Here is a 22,260-nt window from a genome sequence, read left to right on the forward strand (position 1 = left end):
TTCTGAATTAATAATAAAAGACATAACATTCAATCTAAAAACAGGTATTATGACCACCCTTAAAGAGATGCCCCCTTAGTCGGATATCTTATTGGTAAGGAAAAAAATGCTAGAACCAGGCAATTTGTTTTAATTTACAGATTTCGTAAATAGTATATGTAGTTTATATTTCCCGTGATAGTATCTAACTTGGAGATTTTATTTCCCAAACTTGTAAGAAAAATGAAAGTCATTTGGCACAAGAAATAGATAACTTAATTTCCTCTGGGAGTGGAGGGGGGTGGTAGACTGAGGGACAGAGGTAAGAGAAAAAGTTTGAATTGTGCGCTACATATTTTTGGAATTTTGAGCTGTGAGTATATATGACTTTTTTTTTTTTTTTTTGCTTTTTTTTTTTTTTAAAGTACTCGAACTGTGATTTTTCTTTTAATGTATTTTAATTTATTTATTTTTGGCTGTGTTGGGTCTTCATTTCTGTGCGAGGGCTTTTCTCTAGTTGCGGCAAGCGGGGGCCACTCTTCATCGCGGTGCGCGGGCCTCCCACTATCCTGGCCTCTCTTCTTGCGGAGCACAGGCTCCAGACGCACAGGCTCAGTAGTTGTGGCTCACGGGCCCAGTTGCTCTGCGGCATGTGGGATCTTCCCAGACCAGGGCTCGAACCCGTGTCCCCTGCACTAGCAGGCAGATTCTCAACCACTGCGCCGCCAGGGAAGCCCTATATGACATATTTTTTTAAAATAAATTGAAATTAAAAAATTAATTTTTAAAAAGCATGTGTTTGGGAGGCGATACACTATAACATGAGTCTGGTAAGGTTTGAAGATTTCTAAGTCAGCTTGAGGTTTCTACCTTATAAGCAGAGGTTCCTAACTTGAGGTCAGTGTTTCCCCAAAGCAGAATTTCTTTATACCTCCTGCTCCCCCGTGTATACCTCTTTGGCAAGCTACAGAAGCTTATGTTCTTGGGATAATGTTTTATAATGTATAATAAGTCAAACTATATAGAAAAACAAAGGAAACCAACTATATTGAAATAGTTTTCAGAATATTTTTAAAATTAGTGAGGCAGTAATAAATATGCTTCTCTTAACACATTAAATAACAAGATATAGTGGTAGGTCTAATAAATATTATAACTCCAGGGTAGTGATGAGAATAAATGATATTTCGAGGTATCTGCAGCATATACGTGATATGAAATGACCTGTGATTTCTATTGGGGACCAAATTAACTATACTGTTGATCTACTGTGGTTTGTTGCCTACATTCACAATGGAAGGAAGTGCTGATTTTAGTTAGAGATTTGTGAAAACTGAGATGTAATTTTATTTCCCATCCAAGTTTGGCACTCTGGATTCAGTCCTCTCTATTCACAGACCTCTGCCCTAAAAGGATGATCCACAAGTCGAAATTGCATGCACACTTTTGCGTGTGTTCAAGAAAGTGCAGTTTTTTAGGGAAAAGAACCATTGCTTTTCTGAAATTCTCAAAGGATTCTTGTCTCAAAAGATTGAGTCACAAATGTAGGGGAGAAGAAAGACATTTCTTTTCCTGTACTTATCCTCATGAGTGACGATAAATGGATAATTTGTTTTAAGTAAAAGTATCTGATAGTTGATAACTTGTCACTTTCTGAATTCATTCAATAAATATTTTTTGAGTATCTACTATATGCCAGGAACTGTTTTACATGCTAGGGTTACAGGCCCAAGAATGAAACAGCCCCAGTATTCCAGTTCTCAGGGGGTTTACAAGTATGTAAAAATAAGTATATAAGTATAATAAATAGATAGGTATAATTTCAAGCATTGCTAAGTACTTTGGAGAGAAAGAAAGCAGGGGAAGCAGAGTAAATCAGTTCCAGAAAGGCCTATTGTTTGCATTACATATATAGTTAAATCAATCAAACAAACAAACCCTGAGCCCTCTCAATTTCCTAGAAGTTACAGAGGTGGAGAGAAGGATAATTGTCAATAATACAGAATCAAGAATGAATGTGAAATTCAGAAGATTGCCGTAGACCAGAACCCTGGTCAGAAGTTAGACATGGATCTTTCTTAAATGTTACTTCATGCCTGGTTTTGATATTTTCATGGTGTGAGAAAGTTTTAGATCTGGCTTTAACTCTGATTCCCCATAGTTTAAAATTTTTTTCCTCCGTCAAAATGAATATTTGGAGTTCTACAGATTAATGTATTTTATTTCAGTTATTGAGTTATTGCTTATTTGAAGCTCCTTTTTGGGTAATTTTTTGGTGACTGACTCATTCTCAGTCTAAACTTTACTTCTAGGCTGAATTTACCGTTGTTATTTTTAAAATTTCTACTATCCTGTCATCCAAACAACTTCACAGAAAGAAACCCCATTAATTTGAAATACATACTGTTTGGTTACCCCCTGTCCTACCATGATATTCAAACTCTAACCAGTCTGGTATGGGCATCAGCCAATCAGAGAAGACAGTGCCATAAAGAGTGGAGGATCAGCCCCATCTCTTTGCTGTACTTCCTGAATCCTTGTCAGCGTTCAAAGTTATAATCAGTACATGTGAGTTCCACTTTTGTGTAGCTTTTTTTCGTATACCATCATTTCCTGTGACGTTTGTATGTCATTTATGGTATATACATACAGTTTGGTTATGCGATGTGGGGAGGTAGAGTTTTTTCCTACCTTTGAAGGTATGAAAAGGGTTACCATAAATGTCGTTGGACATATTGATTTGGTTTTTTTCTTTTTGGATCATTTCCATGGAAATGTGAAACCACTACTTAGAGGTGAGAAAACAATCAGTCTTAGCACCATCTGTTGACCATTCCCCCTAACATGTATTCTGACAATCACTGCGAGTCCTTCTAACATGGTGAATTTCAAATTGAGGTCAGGGTCTTTGAAGCATGCTCAGGGCTCCAAGAGTTCTTTGTGGGAATTGAAGTCTCTTGTGTTTTTGTTTTAGTGATCTTTTAAAAATGTGTGTGACTATATTCTGTATAATATGAACCACCTTAATAACTGAGTTGCAGAGTTTCCAGGTAGTAATATTTTAATTCTCATAAGCTATGAGTAAAGAATTAATTTATGAGCTGGAATTAAGCTATGAGATGGAATTAATATAAATATGTGACCAAGAGACACTGTGAGTGAAAAGCAGAAGGTTTTAAATGCAGAACTCAGTGGAAATAGTTTCACAAGGCAACATAGCCTGTGCTCAGATCCCCAAGGCTCCTGAAGGATGTACCACTGTTAATATCGCCTGCAAGGAAGGGGATTCTTCCAGGCACGAGAAACCTACCTCTGACGTCTTATAGAGTTTCTTCTGTACTGACTCTCTCTACTACTCCCTCACTCCACTCTTGGGATACTGGCTATGTGCCTTCCTGCTTATCAGCTATAAGAAACAGGTGCAAAACACCACCCCCTCCTCCCCTCAGCATGTTCCTAGTCTTTATCGTGAGACCAGCGGAAGCAAAGGGCTTAACATTCCTCTGGCAGACCCAGGCGTCAGGCTTGACTGTGAATCGTTCCTGCTCCCTTCATTCTGCATTCTGGAGAAGTCATGGGCTGGATCTCTCAGTTTCCTAATTTATTTTTTAACTGTCATTTCTGCTTCTCATATACTGAGATTTTTTATTATTGCCAACACTTTTCATTTGTATATTCTTGAGTTGATTAATGGATGCACTATCTGCTTACATCTGTCTGAGGGTAATAATTGTGCTATCCTAAGGTCCTCTTGTGCTTTGTTAACTCTGATTCATTGGCTATAAGCTCTTATGTTTGTTTTTGTTTTCTGTCCTTAATGGAGTTGGCTTTCTCACATTGTTTGGTCCTTCCTGAGTGTAATTCATCTTTGTAGTTGAGATTCTACTGCGTTTGTTTCCCAGCTTTAGGGGAGAAGTGAAATGAGCTGTTGGGGCTTATTACTCCCAATGGGTTCCCCTGAGAATAAGGCAGAGGTGGAAGGTGCCTTCTGGTGGCTAGTCAGGGAGTGCATACCTTTCTTCCAGGGTTCTGAGACCTTGCCCCCTTTCTAACACCAATTGCTCCTGCCTAGAGGAAGACACCTTTTGCTGCCTGGATCAAGGGGGAAAGATGTGGGGTTGACGTGTGCTGTAGGCTGCTCCTACCACACTATTCCAACTGATCACCCTGTAGTAGCTCCAGGACGTTTCTGGTAAGGGAGCATTTGTGGAGCTGCTCCCACACATTGAGCTAAGGTTGTGATTCTTAAGTTATATCTTTTCTAGGGATTCTAGTTATGTCATTCTTAGGGATTTTGGTGGAAGTTGAAGGGGTGGAGACTTGACATGTTTCAATCTGCCAACTTGAAATAGCACAACTTCTTAGGAAACAATTTTGTATCCCTATTACATCCTAGACAAACTCGGGCAAATATGTATCAGGATACAAATACAAGAATGTTCAAAGTAGTATTGTTTTTGTTTAAATTTTATTTATTTATTTATTTATTTATGGCTGAGTTGGGTCTTCGTTTCTGTGCGAGGGCTTTCTCCAGTTGCGGCAAGCGGGGGCCACTCTTCGTCGCGGTGCGCGGGCCTCTCACTATTGCGGCCTCTCTCGTTGCGGAGCACAGGCTCCAGACGCGCAGGCTCAGCAATTGTGGCTCACGGGCCCAGTCGCTCCGTGGCATGTGGGATCCTCCCAGACCAGGGCTCGAACCCGCGTCCCCTGCATTGGCAGGCAGACTCCCAGCCACTGCGCCACCAGGGAAGCCCAGCAGTATTGTTTTTAATAAATCAAAACTAGAAAAATCTCAGTATACACCAACAGTAGAATGAATAAAGTGTGGTATAATCATACTTAGAAGTCATACACTTCATCAGAAACATAACGCAAGCCACATAAGTAATCTTAAATTTTCTGGTAGCCACTTAAAAACACAAGTAAAATGAAACGGATGAAATAAATGTTAATATCTTTTACTTAACCCTTATTTACAAAATATTTTCATTTTAACATGTAATCATTATATACATTATTAATAAGATATTCTGTGTTTTTTTCATACTAAGTATTTAAAAGTATCCAAAGTGTTATCATATCTACATGTAATCAATCTAAAAATTAATGAGAGAATCTATATTTTTTTCCCATACTAACTCTTTGAAATCACAATTTGGTTGCTAAATTTTATTACAAATACTTGATCGGTATTGAGATTTCATAAAATTTACAGTCAAAAATGTAGTATCACATATGCAAATTGTTGCTAACATAAACATTTTCCAATAATTACATTGAGTACCAGTTTTTAAAATTTTAATTTTAAAATAATTGAAATTAATTAAATTAAAAATTCAACTCAGTCACATTAGCCACTTTCAAATACTCAGAAGCCTCATGTAGTTGGACGTGCAACACTACATACTACAGGCAAAAATAAAATAATTTTACAAAATAATGTTGAATGAAAGAAGCAATGTGGAAAATAATACATATAATATGATTCCACTTATATAAAGTCCAAGAAGAAGCAAGACTAAACTGTGTTGTTTATGGCTGATAGAGAAAAGGCAAAACTACATTTAAAAAGCAAGGAAATTATTATTAAAGTCAGGATAGTGGTTCCCTCTAGGAAGTCAGAGAGAGGGTTGTGATTGGAAAAGGGCACACGGGGTCTTCTGGGATGCTGGCAGGATTCTTTCCTGACATGAATGGTATTACGTGGGGGTCTGTTTTGTAATTATTAAACAGTTGAACAGTTGTTCAATTGAATTATTGAACAGTTATGTATATTTTATGCACATTTTAGTTTTCAAAAAATTTTTAATGTGGGAAAAAATCAGATGGCTTCATTTGCCCTGATACAGCTGTGTGTGGGACTTCCCAATAAGGTTTGGGGAAAGAGAGGAGGGAAGGGCAGCTCTGCAACGTTGGTGCCACCCAGAGCTGGGTTCTAACAGAGACTTCGTGATCTAGAGAGTAGGCATTAACTATATGATTTGGTGGGAAGAGTGGGTGGGGCGTGGGTGTGTGTGGGTGTGTGTGTGTGTGTGTGTGCGCACGCGTGCACATGCGTGATGGAGAGAGATGGACAGAAAGGAGGACGTGAAAAGAAGGTTTAAATGAAAACAGAGCAGAAATCACCATCCCTAAATTAGATAAGAATTAGGTTGTTTAGGTGGCACCATTACCCAGCTTTCCTCCACATATAGGAGTTAGTCCTATGTAGTACATAGTTGTAGTTATTTTGCAGTTTGATCCAGAAATAACCTTTTCATTTTTCAGAATTCTCAGTGAAAATTATTTGACTGAATTACATAAGGACTCCTTTGAAGGCTTGCTATCCCTCCGATATTTGTAAGTTAATCATATTTATTTATGAGTTCTTATCTATAAAGTAGATTATCTATAAAATAATTAAGGGGTTCAAGTTAGATAATCTCTTCAGTTTCTCCTAGCAATAAAATTCTACAATTCTTTAAGTCTGTGTAGGGTCCCAGCCCATCACTAGCACTATATATCTCCTATTCATTTTTAATTTTTTCATTATATAGACAAGGTATAGATAGAAAAATACACTTTAGTTGTAGAGGAAAAGTGGTAATGAGGTCTGAGCAATTATAGACTCCCATATGAACCTTGTTACATAAGTGTTCATATACTCTCCATCTGTATTTATATTTTGTTTATGACCTATGGATCAAATCTGGCCCACAGTCCGTTTTTATACAGTCCATAAGTTAAAAGTGATTTTCTAAAGGGCTGTAAACGGGAAAAAAAAGACACGAAGAAAAATATGTGACAGAGAGTGTATGTGGCCTGCAAAGCCTAAAATATTTACTTATCTGGTCTTTACAGAAAAGGTTTGAAAAAGTTGGTTTAGTGAAATGAGAGGAATTAAAGTTAACCTCAAATTGTCCCCTACAGGACAAGAAAATATAGAACACTTACATTAATATGAATGCCATTAACTCATAACTTTGATAATTTAATCTAAATTAAATTAACATTTAAATATTAAATATTTAAGTAGATGAAGTATGTAAACAGTATTGTCAAGGGACTTCCCTGGTGGTCTAGTGGTTAAGACTTTGCCTTCCAGTGCAGGGGGTGCGGGTTCGATCCCTGGCCAGGGAGCTAAGATCCCACATGCCTCATGGCCAAAAAACCAAAACATAAAAAAAAAGAAGCAATATTGTAACAAATTCAATAAAGACTTTAAAAATGGTCCACATCACAAAAAAAAAATCTGAAAAAAAAAATCAGTATTGTCAAGAACACATTAAGTTACCAAAAGAACAAACTGTTGTTAAGGATTTCGATGCAGGAATTGTGATACCAATATTAAGAATGTTTAAGATGATGGTTAAGTGGTATATTTAGAAATGTTTACACTAAATAAGCATATCAGAAATGCCCCTAACAAAAATCTCTCCAGCCTTTTTTTTTCTGTTTTTTGTTTGTTTGTTTGTTTTGTTTTTTGGGCCACGCCACACGACTTGCGGGATCTTAGTTCCCTGACCAGGGATTGAACCCAGGTCCCCAGCAGTGGAAGCGCCGAGTCCTAACCCCTGGACCGCCAGGGAATTCCCTCTCCAGCTTCTTTATCAAAGAGGAAATGCTTGCCCGACTCGTATTTCCTTTATTTAGGGATAAGGAGATAACTGTGTTTTTTACTATAAAAGCTCAGTTTTTGTCCTTTGTCCATGGCATCCAAAGCTGTGTATGTCATTAATCCTTATTAAGCCAATTAATGATCCTCTTTAGCAAATAGATTCTTCTTGCAAATATAAAAGGCTTAAGGGAAGTGGGTATAAAGAGCCTCACATGACCCTAAAAATAGTTCTTTTAATGATCAAACCTTCCAAGCCTTAAGGGGCAATCACCTTTATATTAGTCTCTTCTCTGCCATCTGGGCTCCAAACCTTACACAGTTTGGAGAAAAACAAATAAGATAACTGCACAGTGGAATAGGCCCTTCATTACTTCTACTATGTAATACTTTATCATCTGATTATTTCAGGTTAGCGTAAGTACTCTCATTCTTTAAAAAAAAAAAAAAAGCCAATCAATAAGAAAGCGAAAAAAGAATATGCTAATCAGCACTACGCCTAGTGTTGTAAACACGAAGATGGGTAAGACAGGACTCCTTTTAGCAACTCATGATCTCACAGGGAAAATAAACATATAAGCTCAAACCATAATGACATGGTTGTGGAGGCACCATGAAGTAATAAAACTACATTTCTTTTAAAACAGTCATTTCCTCCTTCTATCCACTCCCCAGCTATTTGTTGATTTTATAAATATTTGAGTTTGCTTTATGTCCGCACGTAGGCTTTAAACATGATAGACGATGCACATAAGCAGGATCTAGTCCATACTTTGAAGGAGTTTATGCTCAGAGGACATGGGTTGCAAAAATAGCTATATTTAAAGAAAGAAATGAATATGGGCAATGAGAGCTATAAGTTGGTATTGGAGCACAAAAGAGGGAAAAAAGACTTCAAATTGGATCCGGGAAGATGTTACTAGAGCAATGCTGTTTAAACGGGACCTCGAAGGGCCGTTGGGTATCAATGACAGACAACCTGGGAAGAATAAGCTTGCAAAAGGAAAGTGGGAGAAAGGCAAAACACAGGAAAAATACTCTGAGTACCTGTAGAGTACAAGTGGGAAGAGTAGGAGATTAGAGCCAGATCATCTAGGGCTTTGGAGGCCAAGCCAAGGATAACATGTCAAGCTACCATGTTACCACAGCAGTGCTTTAGGACAAGCTTTAGCCTGCAACAGAACCAACCACTTGGAGGGCTTGTGAAAACACAGGCTCCACCCCCATAGTTTCTGATTCAAGAGGTCCAGAGTAGGGCTGAGTATTTGTATCTTCAATAAGTTCACAAGTGATGCTGGTATTTGAGAACCACTTCCGGAGGGTTAATCTGGTGATCGCGTGGAGGATGGCTTAGAAAGGGAGAGGGTAGAGATGGAAACACCAGTCAGAAGACAGTTATACCCATCCAGGTGAAATGAGAGACTAAGCTGGAATCAATGGAAATAAGATAGTCAGCTATAGTCAAGAGTAGGTATTTTCGAATAAAAGTCAATATGATAGAAAGTGTAATACTGAATTAAAGTTACATATTAATGAGAGAAGTAACTTCCTTTCAAGTTGTGTGAAAGGGTATCTTTTATTTCTTCTGGTAATGAATTGACCTAGAAAAACAGAACTATACTGGGAGGTGTGTAAATATAAGAATATTCCTTTTAATATTGGAAATTATAATGATATATAGAGATAAAAACTTTGAGCTCATAATCCAGAATTTGGTGAGACCACGAAAGGTGGAATCTAATCAATGCTTCTGCTCTTGGGAAAGATTACCTCCAAAATCTATCAAGATCCATAGTTGTATATTTAATTTATGAAGATCCTGAAGGTGAGACTCTTAAGAGAGGTGAAGGCAGGGTTAGGGGCTCTGGAAGGTTCAAGTAATAATTCCTAAGGTTTGGAGTTTAGACCAAAGCTTCTTATTTATTATTATCATTCTAAAGTCTACTAGTTATTCCTACTAATTAGATATCTAATAGCTAATTGAGGCAATATTTTCCTTTTACTTTTCCTAGAGATTTATCCTGCAATAAAATACAGTCTATCGAAAGACGTACATTTGAACCACTACCTTTTGTGCAGTTTATGTAAGTTACAAGTATAACTTCATTATATTTGGAATTTTTGTAAAGCTTAATTTTTTATAAAATTAATTTGTTACTCATTTTGAAATATGATTAAAATTACTACTAAAATTTTGTAGCAAATCCTTTTTGTCTCTAGCAAAGATTAGTGTGAGAATTATTACACAGATCAGAGTGAATCATTATAGAGCAGTGGTTCTCAACCAGGGTGATTTTGCACACAGGTGACATCTGGTAGTGTCTGGAGACATTTTTGCTCGTCAGAACTGTACATGCTACTGGCATCTAGTGGACAGAGGCCAGAGATGCTACTAAACATCCAACAGTGTACAGGAGAGCCTCCCACAGCAAAGAATTATCCAGCCCAAAATGTCAATAGTGCTGCCTTTCTAGAGAAATAAAGATCACTTAACACAAGTATTTAATGAGCATTTACTATTTTGTATCTAATGCACCACATATATAATCATGAAAGTGTAAATCATAATGTCTTCCACAGTGAGATTTCTTTAGTGTATGGAGGGAGTAGTGTTGTTATGTTTCATCATATATAAATTAGAATTATTGCCAAAGGATAAATGTTCTGAAAGAATATATATTTTTCTTCTTCTTTTGCTTGTGTCTTTTTTTGTAGAAATCTTAGTTGCAATTTACTCACAGAACTGAGCTTTGGAACGTTTCAGGCCTGGCATGGAATGCAGTTTTTACGCAAGTTGTAAGTGAAATCGAAGATGAATACGTGTAAAAAACTGTGTGTAAAAGCATCATGCAGTTATTGGTTAGCTGGGTGTAAGCCCAGTATGAATTCTGGAAAGTATGTCTTGAGAGCCATTTTTTTTTTTTTTTTCAAATGAGGAAACTAAGGCACAAAGAGGCCAAGAGACTTGTTTAACTCATATATATGAAACGCTCTGCTTTCCATAGTACTGATCTTTGGCACGGGCAATAAAAGGCACCAAGCAAAAACACTCAAATTAGCATTGTCATGGAATCCCACTGATGTCTCTCCGATATGCGAATGGTCCATGAAGTTCCACTTTTGAATTTCACTTTGATTCCTGCTCATGTGCAAAGTTCCTAACTGCTTAAAATGTATGCAACACAGAGCTGCAAAGAGCTAAGTTTAGCACCGAATTCGTCAGCGAGCAAAAGGTGTGGGTGCTTCCCCAACCATTATTAGCTCTTTTAAATGGTAAAGCAGAAAGAATTCCTGAACGCCCACCACAGGGCTCTCCCCAGCCACCCAGAACATTATTTTTCAAACAGCATATATCTCTGAAGTGAATTATCTGTGGCCAATAGGAAGCTTTGAGGTGTGGAAAAAGACGTTGTTTGTGTTCAGCTGTAGTGTGAGAAATACAAAGAAAATACATTGCTGTAGCCTAATTCAATATACTTTCTTTGCTGACTAGTCTTCAGTAAGGAGTGTGGGTTTTACACCCTTTCAGCTCAAAAATTCTGTGATTTCTCATGACCCAAGGAAATGAGAGTGGGTACGTTCAATGGCCCGAAGGCGATTTTAGACTCAAGGTAAAGAGCTCTTCTACACCTGGCTTTGGAAAAGACTCTCTTACCTGTCTTGTGGTTCAGAAATCCAGTTTCACACAGTTCATTTTGGGTTAATGCAGGTGCTGAGGCTGTGTCTGGAGCTGGATTAGCAATTCCTGCAGATGCCTATCTTTAGCGGCCTCCTTCCTTTTCCTTGTTAGTGTGCTGATGCCTACCTTGGGGAGAGAGCACCGAGGGTCAGTCTGTCTTTTGCCAGCACACCGGAGAGCAGGCTCATGAGGTCCCTTCACCAGGAGGTTTTAGTAGCGTCAATACAACGTCTTAAACTCACCTCGTTTCCTAAACATCCTATAACACCAAGAGTTCCTTATAAGAATCAGAGTTTCACTATAGTTATGTAGGCAACACAGGAAAATACCTTGTGGAAATAAATAAATAAATCCCAGTTTAAAAATTAATGAACTCCTTCAGAAACATTCACTGAGTGCCATGCCCACTGTGTGTCAGCACTGTACCAAGTGCTGGGGATACAAAGACGCATAGGGCAGGGACTTTGTCCCCAAGAAGCTTTCATCCTGGAAGGAGAAAGATGGATGTTGATGGGAAAACATATATGAGAGCCATTCTAGCATCTGTGCAGCAGGGTAACAAGGTGAGGAGGGGGGTGATGAAGTAGACAATGGGTGGTCGGTTAGAAAAGATTTGTAATGGAAGAGGCACCAACTTGTTCCTTTTGAATTTGTGTTCCTCTTAAATGACAGAAAAAGGTAGTGAAGGAATCAAAACTATCTGGTGTTGGAAATAAATTAGTACTGTACTCCTAAAACTCATTCACAGTTACTTTCAAAAGATTGTCACAGTATACTAAGTCTTTGTTTTGGGCTAAGTCTTTCTAATAGACAAAGCTAATTTGCTTCAGGAAACATTTGCCATGGTGAGATACAGACTTTATTGCATCTCTTTCCAAAGGCAAGCCACCAAGGGAAGATGCCGCCCTCGAGTTAAGTCATTTTACTACCTATGATGACATATTACTGGGGTGTTTATAAGTTGCCTGCATTAAATAAGTTTGGCAAAGGGCCCCAGCTGAGGCGGATTTATCATGAATTCAATGAAGCTTAGGCTTCAGGGCTCCTCACTTGCATAGGTCCCTTCCAAGGTCTTGAGAGGGGTCCTAGCGATTTTTGTATTCATAACTGTGCATGTTTTTATTAGACAGGATTTCCCAAAGTAGATGAGGTTCAGGCCCCACAAAACCTTGATTCATCACCGGGTTTCAGATAATTATAAGTCAGTAGGTTTCTTGAATGAAGCCTCTATGTTATTGACAAACATCAGGTGAAGTAGTTAGCAGTGTGGTAGTCTATTTGAAATCCGAAATTTTGACCTCAAAAATGAGCTAAGAGCTTATTAATTAATAAAGTACCACTTTTTGAATGGTGGTAGTAATCGTATCTCTTTCAGATAAAATCAGGAATGAAATATATTATGGAAAACCAGCAGTGGTTGATAATCCTAAATGTTAAGTCTACTTTTTTTTCTGACTTTAAAGTGTTTCTCCTTCATTCACCTATGCAGGTCCAGACTGATGGCTTATTTTTAAAAATTCTTTTAGTCACTTCACTGGTCCTAACAATACAAGCTCCATGATTTTAGAAACTGAAGGGCTCTACAATGTAGAAAGGCTATATAACTTAACCAGACAGAGGACATTCACATGCTGGCTTGTCTGTGGTACATCAATATTGTACCAAGAACATAAGCACTAAGAGAAAATAAGAGGAAAATCAAAGCCTTATCCCTATTGAATTATTTACCCCATTGTTGAGAATATCAATGAGGTAGGTGTGGCCACACTATGAAGGCAAATTGAGCTGCGGTCACAGAGCCGCTCTAAGGCTCCCCCAGTCAACTAGCATTGGTTTCCTTTCGATAGCTATGTACACACAAAAGCTTACACACTTCAGGGTGTTGTCGTCACTTTTTGCTGTGTACTAGAATCCTGGCAGCTTCTCAGATTTAGAAAGGCATAAACGCTAAAACCAAAACTAACTTGGGTCTGTCCTTTGGGGTGATTTAGGGTGGCTGTTTTATTTGTAAGAGTTCAAAATTTTGAGATTGTCACACCTAGCAACTACTATACTTTTCTTCTCCCAACTGCATCTTATTCTTCCCACCTGTAGTACTTTCTCCCATTCTATATGTTTTTTCACTTTCTTGATAGTGTCCTTTGAAGCACAAACTTTTTCATTTTTATAAAATCCAATTCATCTATTTTTCCTTTGGTTGTTTGTGCTTCTGGTATCATATCTAAGAAACTGTTGTCTAATGCAAGGTCATAAAGACTTACTCCTGTGTTTTCTTCTAAGAGTTTTACAGCCTTAGCTCTTACATTTGGATAGTTGATCCATTTGGAGTTAATTTTCTTGCATGGTGTGACGTGCAGGAGTCCAGCTTCATTATTTTGTGTGTGGATGTACAGTTGTCCCAGCATCATTTGGAAAGACTGTTCTTTCCACATTGAATTGTTTTGGCACCCTTGTTGAAAATCAATAGACCATAAATATGAGGGTTTATTTCTATACTATCAATTCTGTTCCAATGATTTACATGTCTGTTCTTATTCCAGTAGCACACTGTGATTGCAGTCGCTTTGAACTGAGTTTTGAAACCAGGATGTGTGAGTCCTCCCACTTTGTTCTTTACCAACATTGTTTTGGTTATTCTGTTTCCTTGAATTGCCATATGAATTTTAGAATTAGCTTGGCAATTTCTGGAAAGAAGTCAGCTGGGATTTTGATAGGAATTGCAGTGGAACCATAGGTCGATTTGGGAAGTAGTGAAATTTTAATCAGATTATCTTCCAGTCCATGAATCCAGCATGTCTTTCTATTTATTTAGATCTTCCTCAGTTTCTTTCAACAGTTTTGTAATTTTCAGTGTGAATCTTGCACTTACTTGGTTAAGTTTTTCCCTAAGTATTTTATTTGTTTTGATGCTGTTACACATGGAATTGTTTTCATGATTTCATTTTTGGATTACTCATTGCTGGTGTGTAGAAATAATATTGATCTTATATCCTACAACCTTGCTGAACTCATTTATTAATGCTAACAGTTATTTTCCTAGATTCCCAGGAATATGTCTTGTGGTCTTCCAGTTTCCCAGGAATACATTGGAACATTTCAAAGTCTCTGTGGACATCTCATTCCTCAGCTTTTCTTTTTAAGCTTTCCGGTTGGGCTGTTTTTTGCCCCGAACTGTTATCCATTGCCTCATGCAACCGCCATGTTAAAATATTTGCTCGAAAATGTTTTCCAAAAATGCCACCTGAGGAGAGGCTTTTCTCACTAGACAGCTCTCAGTCAGGTCAAAGGCAAGCCTTTCAAGTGAGGTCTTCCAGGGGACCACCAGACATGTAAAACAATGACAGTTCTTTGGGAATGAGGCTTTGAAGGACCTCCCAGTCCATGCTGCTCCTCCTGGTACCAGGGATGTGGGCTGTTTTTCAAGGCTACCACTGGCATGGAGAGCAAAGGTCAAGGACAAGTTCAAGCAACACAGATCTCATTGTTCTCACAGAAATTAATTTGTTTTCCTTGAATAAATTGCTCCCCAATTTGCTGCAAGCCTGTTGGTTAAATTTCCAGAGTTCCGAAAAAGTTGATTCTGACCATTTTTGCCAGTTTTGTTGTTGTTGTTGTTCTTGTTCTTGTTATTGTTGCTTCTATGGAGGGATGAATTGTCAGGTGTCCTTCCTCCATCATTTTTACTGATTTTCCTGCAATATCTTTTAAAATCTCTAAAGTCTCAATGACCATAGGCTAATTAAATATTTATCATGGGAGATGATTAAGGAAAAAATAAATAAAAAGAGAAATAAATAAATAAATAAATAAAAAGAGAAAATATAATTCTCATAGAGGCTTTCCCAGATGTGTAGATGAAGTTTGAAAAGGTATTTCTATATTTAGTGCTCTCAAAATTACGGTTAAAGTAACAGATGTTTTAAAAACCCCCCCCCCGCCCCCCACTTTTTTTTTCATTCAGGTTAAACACAGGCTTTAGAGTCAGAACTGAGTTCAAATTCCAGCTCTGCTTCTTACTAGCTTGATGACTTAGGACAAGTTATATAACTTCTCTGTGCCTCAGTTTCCTCATTTGTACAATGGGGTAATATATCTATCACATAAGGTTACTGTGAGGATTAAATGTTAAATGCTGATCACAGATGCGTGGCAACCCAAAAGATATTAGTTTTGATAATTATTTTACAATATTCGCAAAAATACGTTAATAATTCTTGAGTAGAGTTAACCTAAAGTCAGATATTCTTTTCTTTCTTCCTGTTTCTTTTGGGTTTTTTTTCCCCCCCTTATTTGTTTTAAGGAACTAAGGAAAAAGAAAGAAAGAACTAAGAAGAAAATCTATTCCAGCGTTTTGGAATAAAATTTTGTTCCCCACAATTAATTTGTTTATTTTATTGATATATAAACAAAATGTTATTTATTTATTCAGCAAACATTTATTAAATACCTAGTAAATATTAGGCACTGTGTCAGGCACAGGAATAATAATGACAATAAAGTGTGGTCCCTGCTCTCAAGTTGCTGGCAATCTAGGAGACTGACAAGTAAACAAGGTGATTACATACACAGTAACAAAGGCTATGATACAGGAATACGCATGGGACTATGTGATGGGAGTATGGCTTTCACCAGTTCCTCTTGGATTTATCTCTTCTTCTTTGGCTCCAGAACCAAGGAATTAGCCCTATTTTTGTCTTTCACTGGGTAGTTTAAATCATGAAATGTTAAAAAATTTGTAGAGATGAAAGAAAAACACCTTGAATTATGGAGGACACTAGAAATAGTACTTTTTTACAGAGCAAGGGCTTCCTACCAGCATAGTCACTTCTAGGGTTTTTAACCTGAAAAGTTCTTTGGCATATTTTGTCTTTACTAGCCACTTTTTTTTCTATTTGTTTGTTTGTTTGTTTGTTTCTCTTCTCCACTTTATCATCTAGAGACCTGGGTAGTTCCCAATGAAAGAGTGTTTTACAGATGCCAAGGGTGATTTATGGGTAAAGACAGAAAATGATTTTTTTTTTTAAACCTTCACGTTCCGTACCAAAAAAAAAATGAATATAAGCTTTCATGGAAGTAATTGAAAATGCAGATAATTTAAATTCCATTCCATTTTTCAGAATTCTCAATCATAATCCTTTGACAACAGTTGAAGATTCTTATCTTTTTAAATTGCCAGCATTAAAATATTTGTAAGTATTGCAACAGTTTCATGGCTCATGAGATAATTTCTGCTCTTTTGTACTTTCGTCAAAGATTGAGTACTTTGGCTAAAAAGTCATAATTTAGATTTTGACTGGGTTATTGAAAATAAAAGTTATTGGCAAAGAAAACGATTAAGAAAGAATATACATGGGTAAGACAGCCAGCAGAGAATGAGAACAGTGTTGAAGAACACATATAGATATGGAACATGTAGATGCATGTAGGAATATTATTTATCCCAGAAAGCAAAAAGGAATAAGGGGTACATTATTTTTTTTTAAAGAGAGTGATCAAAAGAGGTAGATGCAATTGAAAATGAGAAGTTAGGATAATAAAAAATGATTGTACCATTCAGCACCAAGGCCATTAATTTGATGATGCACATTTAAATTTCTTCAATAAGAGCTCTTTGGAATTATCATGTATGGCAAGTAAGAAGCCAGAATTGAAGTAATCACATGTTAAGTATCTTTTTAAGTTTAGAATTTTTGTCTTTGGGTTGTGTATCATGCATGTTTGGGCTTCTCCTTCAGAGACATGGGAACAACACAAGTGGCGCTTACAACAATTGAAAGCATCCTCATGATGACCCTTGAATTGGAAAAACTGTAAGTTGATTTTTCTTACATTTGTTTTCACTCAATTGTTTTTTTAGGTTTGTTGTATTATTTTCTTAAGTCAGGTTTATTTATGTATAATTTTCACTTAACAAAATTCACTATTTTTAAATATACAGTGTGATGTGTTTTGACAAACGTATAGTTCTGTAGCCACCACCACATTTGAGGTAAAGAAAACTTCTGCACTCCCAAAAGACCCCTCATGTCCCTTTGTAGTCAATCCATCCTCCTCCCGCTACCAGCCCCTGGCAACCACCAATCTGATTTTTGTCCGTATAATGTTGCCTTTTCCAGAATATCTTATAAATGAAATCATGTGGTATGTAGCCTTTTGTTTTTGGCTTCTTTCACTTAGCCAGTCTGTTTGGAGATTCATCTGTTTTGTTGCACCTGTCAGTAGTTCATTCCTTTTTATTGCTGAGTAGTATTCTAGTTGTGTGGATACACAGTTTGTTTACGCATTCATCATTTGATGAACATTTGAGTTGTTTCTAGTTTTTTTGGCTATTATGAACAAAGCCTCTGAAAACACTCACATGTGTGTGTGAACATATGTTTTGTGCGAGCATATGTTTTCATTTCTTTGGGGTGAAATACCTAAGGGTGGGATTGCTTCATCATATGCTAAGTGCATATTTAACTTTTTAAGAAACTGCTAAACTGTTTTCTAAAGTGCCTGTGCCATTTTGCTTTCCCACTAGCAGGCTATGAGAGTTGCAGTTGCTCCACATCTTCAACTGATCCTTATATTTGTTTTCTAAAAACGTTTAACCTTTCTAGTAGGTGTGTAGTTGCGTCTCGTGGTTTTTGCCACATTTTGCATTTCTGTAATAGCTGATGATGTTGAGTGTCTATTCATGTGCAAATATCTTTTTAAATGAAGTGTCTGTTCAAATCCGTTTTTTAATTGGATATTTATATTGAGTTTTAAGAGTGCTTTATATGAAAAGCAATGGAAAAAGTCCTTTCTCCTAGATACGTGTTTAGTAAATATCTTCTCCCAGATTGTGACTTATCTTCATTGTATGAAAGTGTCTCTGAAGACTAGATGTTTTAAATTTTTGATGAACTCTAATTTAGCAATTTGTTTTCATATTTCTTTAATTTATTTGGTTGTGCTGGGTCTTAGTTGCGGCAGATGGGCTCCTTAGTTGCGGCTCATGGGCTTCTTAGTTGTGGCATGCGAACTCTTAGTTGCGGCATGCATGCGGGATCTAGTTCCCTGACCAGGGATCGAACCCAGGCCCCCTGCATTGGGAACTCGGAGTCTTACCCACCAGGGAAGTCCCTTAGCAGTTTTTCTTAGATGGTTTGTGCTTTTTTGTGTCTTAGCTAAGAAATCTTTGTGTGAGACCCCATTGTCTGACCCAAAATCACAAAGGTTTTCTCCTGTTTTCTTCCAGAAGTTGTATAGTTACATTTAGGTCTATGATTCATTTTGAGTTAACTTTCATATATGTTGTGAGGGAAGGGTCAAGTTTCATTTTCTTGCAGTTTAAAAAACTATTTCTGTAGGACCGTATTGTGACAGTTTATTACACAACTAACTGCACCTTAAATTGTGCCATCCCCCCTCCAATATGGCAAGCTAATAGAAACTTTCTGTTATGCCAAGGCTAGCTGAGGGGATTGCATGAGATTAGCAGGCGGAAAGGGCCCTGCGTTTAGCAGTCTGTTCCAACCGTCTTTGTCAGGTCAGCTGACAAATGACTGTCTTCACCACGCCGTCACATCTGTTGGTCACTGCTCTAGCCTCATCTTCCTCAGCCTTCCACAGCATCTGCCGCAATTGCGATCCCTCTCTTGTCAGCTAGATGCCCTCCTCTCTGGATATTAAAAATTATTTCCCTATGTAACTACAATACTGTTAACACACAGTATTGAAGAAATTAAATTCCTACACAATAATATTACCTAATAAAGAGTTGCTATTCAAATTTCCCCAATTGTCTCTCTCATATAATATCATTTCTTTTAACAGCTTTTTGAGGTATAATTGACATACAGTAATCTGTGTTCACACACACACATACATACACACCACGAAGACATCATCAAAATCAAAATGTCCATCACCTCAGAAAGTTTCTTAATGTCTCTTTGTAATTCTTCCTTCCCATCGTTCCTTGCCCTTCCCAATCGCCAAGCAACCATTGATCTGCTTTCTGTTTGCATTTTCTAGAATTTTATGTAAGTGGAATCATACAGTGTATACTTTTTTCTAACTGGCCTCTAACTCAGCATGATTATTTTAATCTTCATCCATATTGTTGTATATATCAGTAATCCATTTCTCTTTATTGCTGAATAGTATTCCATTATATGGATGTACCACAATTGATCTATTCACCATTGATGGGCATTTGAGTTGTTTCAGTCTTTGTCTACTACAGATAAAGTTGCTATGAATATTTGTGTACAAGTCTTTGTATGGATGTATGCTTCCATTTCCCTTGGGTAAATACCTGCAAGTAGAATGGCTGGATCATTGGTAAGTGTATGTCTACGTTTTTAAAAAATACCTATTTTCCATAGTGGTTTGATCATTTTACATCTCTACCAGCAGCGTTTGAGAGTTGCATTTTCTTCACGTTGCGGCCAACACTTGCTATGCTCAGTATTTTTAATTTTAGATAGTTTAATAGGTGTGTAGTTGTATCTCACTGTAGCATCCCTAATGATTAATCATGTGAAACATCTTTTCAGATGCTTATTTTGCATCTGTATCTCTGAATCTTTTATCTATACTTTTCTGGAATTTTGAGAGTTCTTTATATATTCTGGAAATTAGTCCTTTATCCAATATGTAAGTTGCTAAGTATTTTCTCCCATTCTGTGACTCATCTTTTCATTCTCTCAGGAGTGTCTTTTGCAGGGCAGAAATTCTTAATTTTGATGGTGTCTGATTTATCTATTTTTTTCTTTTATGGATTATGCTTTTGGTGTTGTATCTAAGAAATCTTGCCTAACTCAAGGTCATAAAATTTTTCACCTGTTTTGTTCTAGAAGTTTTATAGTTTTATGTTTTTTAGTTCTATGTTTTACATTTAGATCTCTAAACCAATTTGACTTCATTTCTGTACATGGTTTGGATGGAAGTTCATTTTTTTTTTTTTTTTTTTTGCACCTGGATATTCAATTGTTCCAGCATCACTTGTTGAAAAGACGATCGTTTCTCCACTTAAATGCCTTTGAACCTGAAAGTCAGTTATCCACATCTCTCTACTTCTGAACTTTCTATTCTGTTCCCTTGATCTTTCTGTCTATCTTTACACTACTATCACAATGTCTTGAAAGTGTAGCTTCATAAGCCTTGAAATCAGTTACTGTTAGTTCTTCAACTTTGTTCTTTTTCAAAGTTGTTTTAGTTATTCTAAATTTTATTTCCCTATGAATTTTAGAATTAGCTTGTCAATTTCTATAGAAAAGCCTACTGGGATTTTGATCTATAAATCAATTTGGGGAGAATTGATGTCTTAGCAATCTTGAATCTTCTGATCCATGAATACATTATATCTCTCCAGTTATTTAGGTCTTCCTTAATTTCCCCCCAGCAATATTTTGCACTTTTCCGTGTGCAAGTCTTTTACATCCTTTGTCAGATTTATTCTAAGTATTTTATATGTTTGATTCTGTTATAAGTAGTATTTTAAAACTTTGATCTCTGCTTGTTTGTTGAGATAAATTAATCTTTTTGTATGTTGATCTTGTACCCTGCAAACTTGACAAACTCATTTGTTAGTTCCAGTAGCATTTTTGTAGATTCTATCTGGTTTTCTACATAATCATGTTATCTGCAAATAAAGATAGTTTTACTTCTTCCTTTCCATTCTGAATATCTCTTTTCTTTTCGTTGCCCTATTGCACTGGCTAGAACCTTCAGTGCAATGTGAAACAGAAGTAATGAGAGCAGACATCCTTGCCTTTGTCCTGATCCTGGAGAGAAAGTACTTTGTCCTTCACCATTAAATATGATGTTAGGTTTTTTGTCGAAGTCATTTATCAAGTTGAGGAAGTCTCCTTCCATTCCTAGTCTACTGAGGGCTGTTTTTTTCTGTAATCAGGAATGGATGTTAGATTTTTTCATTCTTTTCCAGCATCTATTGCAATGATTATGCGATTTTTCTCTTCTTTTCTTAATTTGTTTATTTATTTTTGGCTGCATTGGGTCTTCATTGCTGCACGCAGCCTTTCTCTAGCTGTGGCGAGCAGGGACTACTCTTCGTTGCAGTATGCAGGCTTCTCCTTGTGGTGGCTTCTCTTGTTGCAGAGCACGGGCTCTAGGTGCACGGGCTTCACTAATTGTGGCACATGGGCTCAGTAGTTGTGGCTCACGGGCTCTAGAGCGTAGGCTCAGTAGTTGTGGTGCACGGGCTTAGTTGCTCCGTGACATGTGGGATCTTCCCCGACCAGGGCTCAAACCCATGTCCCCTGCACTGGCAGGTAGATTCTTAACCCCTGCCCCACCAGAGACGTCCTGATTTTTCTTTTTTAGTGTACTAAGTTGGGTAAATTGATTTTCAAATATTAAACCAACCTTTCCTTCTTGAGATAAACCCCACTTGGTCATGATGTATCATCTTTTTATATATTATTGGATTTGATATGCTAAAATTTTGTTAAGAGTTTTTGCCTCTGTGTTCATGAGAGATTTTGGTCTATAGTTTTCTTGTAATGTCATTGTGTAATCTTGATACGGTGAAAGTTGGCCTTATAAATAGGTTGGGAGGTATTCCCTTCTCTTCAACTTTCTGGTAGAGTTTGTGTAGAATTGGCATTATTTTATTCCTTAAGTGTTCGGTAGAATTTCTCAGTTAAGCCACCTGGACTTGAAGCTCTCTTTGTTGGAAGGTTTTAAACTGCACATCCAATTTCTTTAATATCTTTATTCTTGAATAAACTTTAGTAGCGTATGTCTTTCAAGGAATTTGTCCATTTCATCTTGAATTTATTGGTATAAAGCATTCTATAATATTCTCTTATTATCCTTTTAATATCTATAGTATTTTTCTGTTTTGCATTTTATTTATTTCTACTTTGATCTTTATTGTGTTCTTTCTTCTCTTACTCTGTGATTAATTTGCTCTCGTTTTTCCAGTTTAAGGTGGAAGTTGAGGAAGCTGAGTACAGCGTTAGCAATATCCCATATGTTGACATATTATGTTTTCAGTTTCAGTGAGTTCAAA

The 22,260-nt window shown here is 37.0% G+C and overlaps 1 protein-coding gene across 1 annotated transcript in view; it reads left to right on the forward strand.

Annotated features, from left to right (window-relative positions):
• LOC132355630 (leucine-rich repeat-containing protein 37A-like) overlaps positions 1-22,260 on the forward strand; it is a 53,396-nt gene that overhangs the window by 16,203 nt on the left and 14,933 nt on the right. Inside the window, 5 exon segments of the mRNA XM_059908070.1 lie at positions 6,247-6,318; positions 9,586-9,657; positions 10,289-10,369; positions 16,370-16,441; positions 16,988-17,062. Coding sequence (XP_059764053.1) covers positions 6,247-6,318; positions 9,586-9,657; positions 10,289-10,369; positions 16,370-16,441; positions 16,988-17,062 — 372 coding nt within the window.

Source organism: Balaenoptera ricei, chromosome 20 (genome assembly GCF_028023285.1).
Source record: "Balaenoptera ricei isolate mBalRic1 chromosome 20, mBalRic1.hap2, whole genome shotgun sequence".
Taxonomy (NCBI): Eukaryota; Metazoa; Chordata; class Mammalia; order Artiodactyla; family Balaenopteridae; genus Balaenoptera; species Balaenoptera ricei.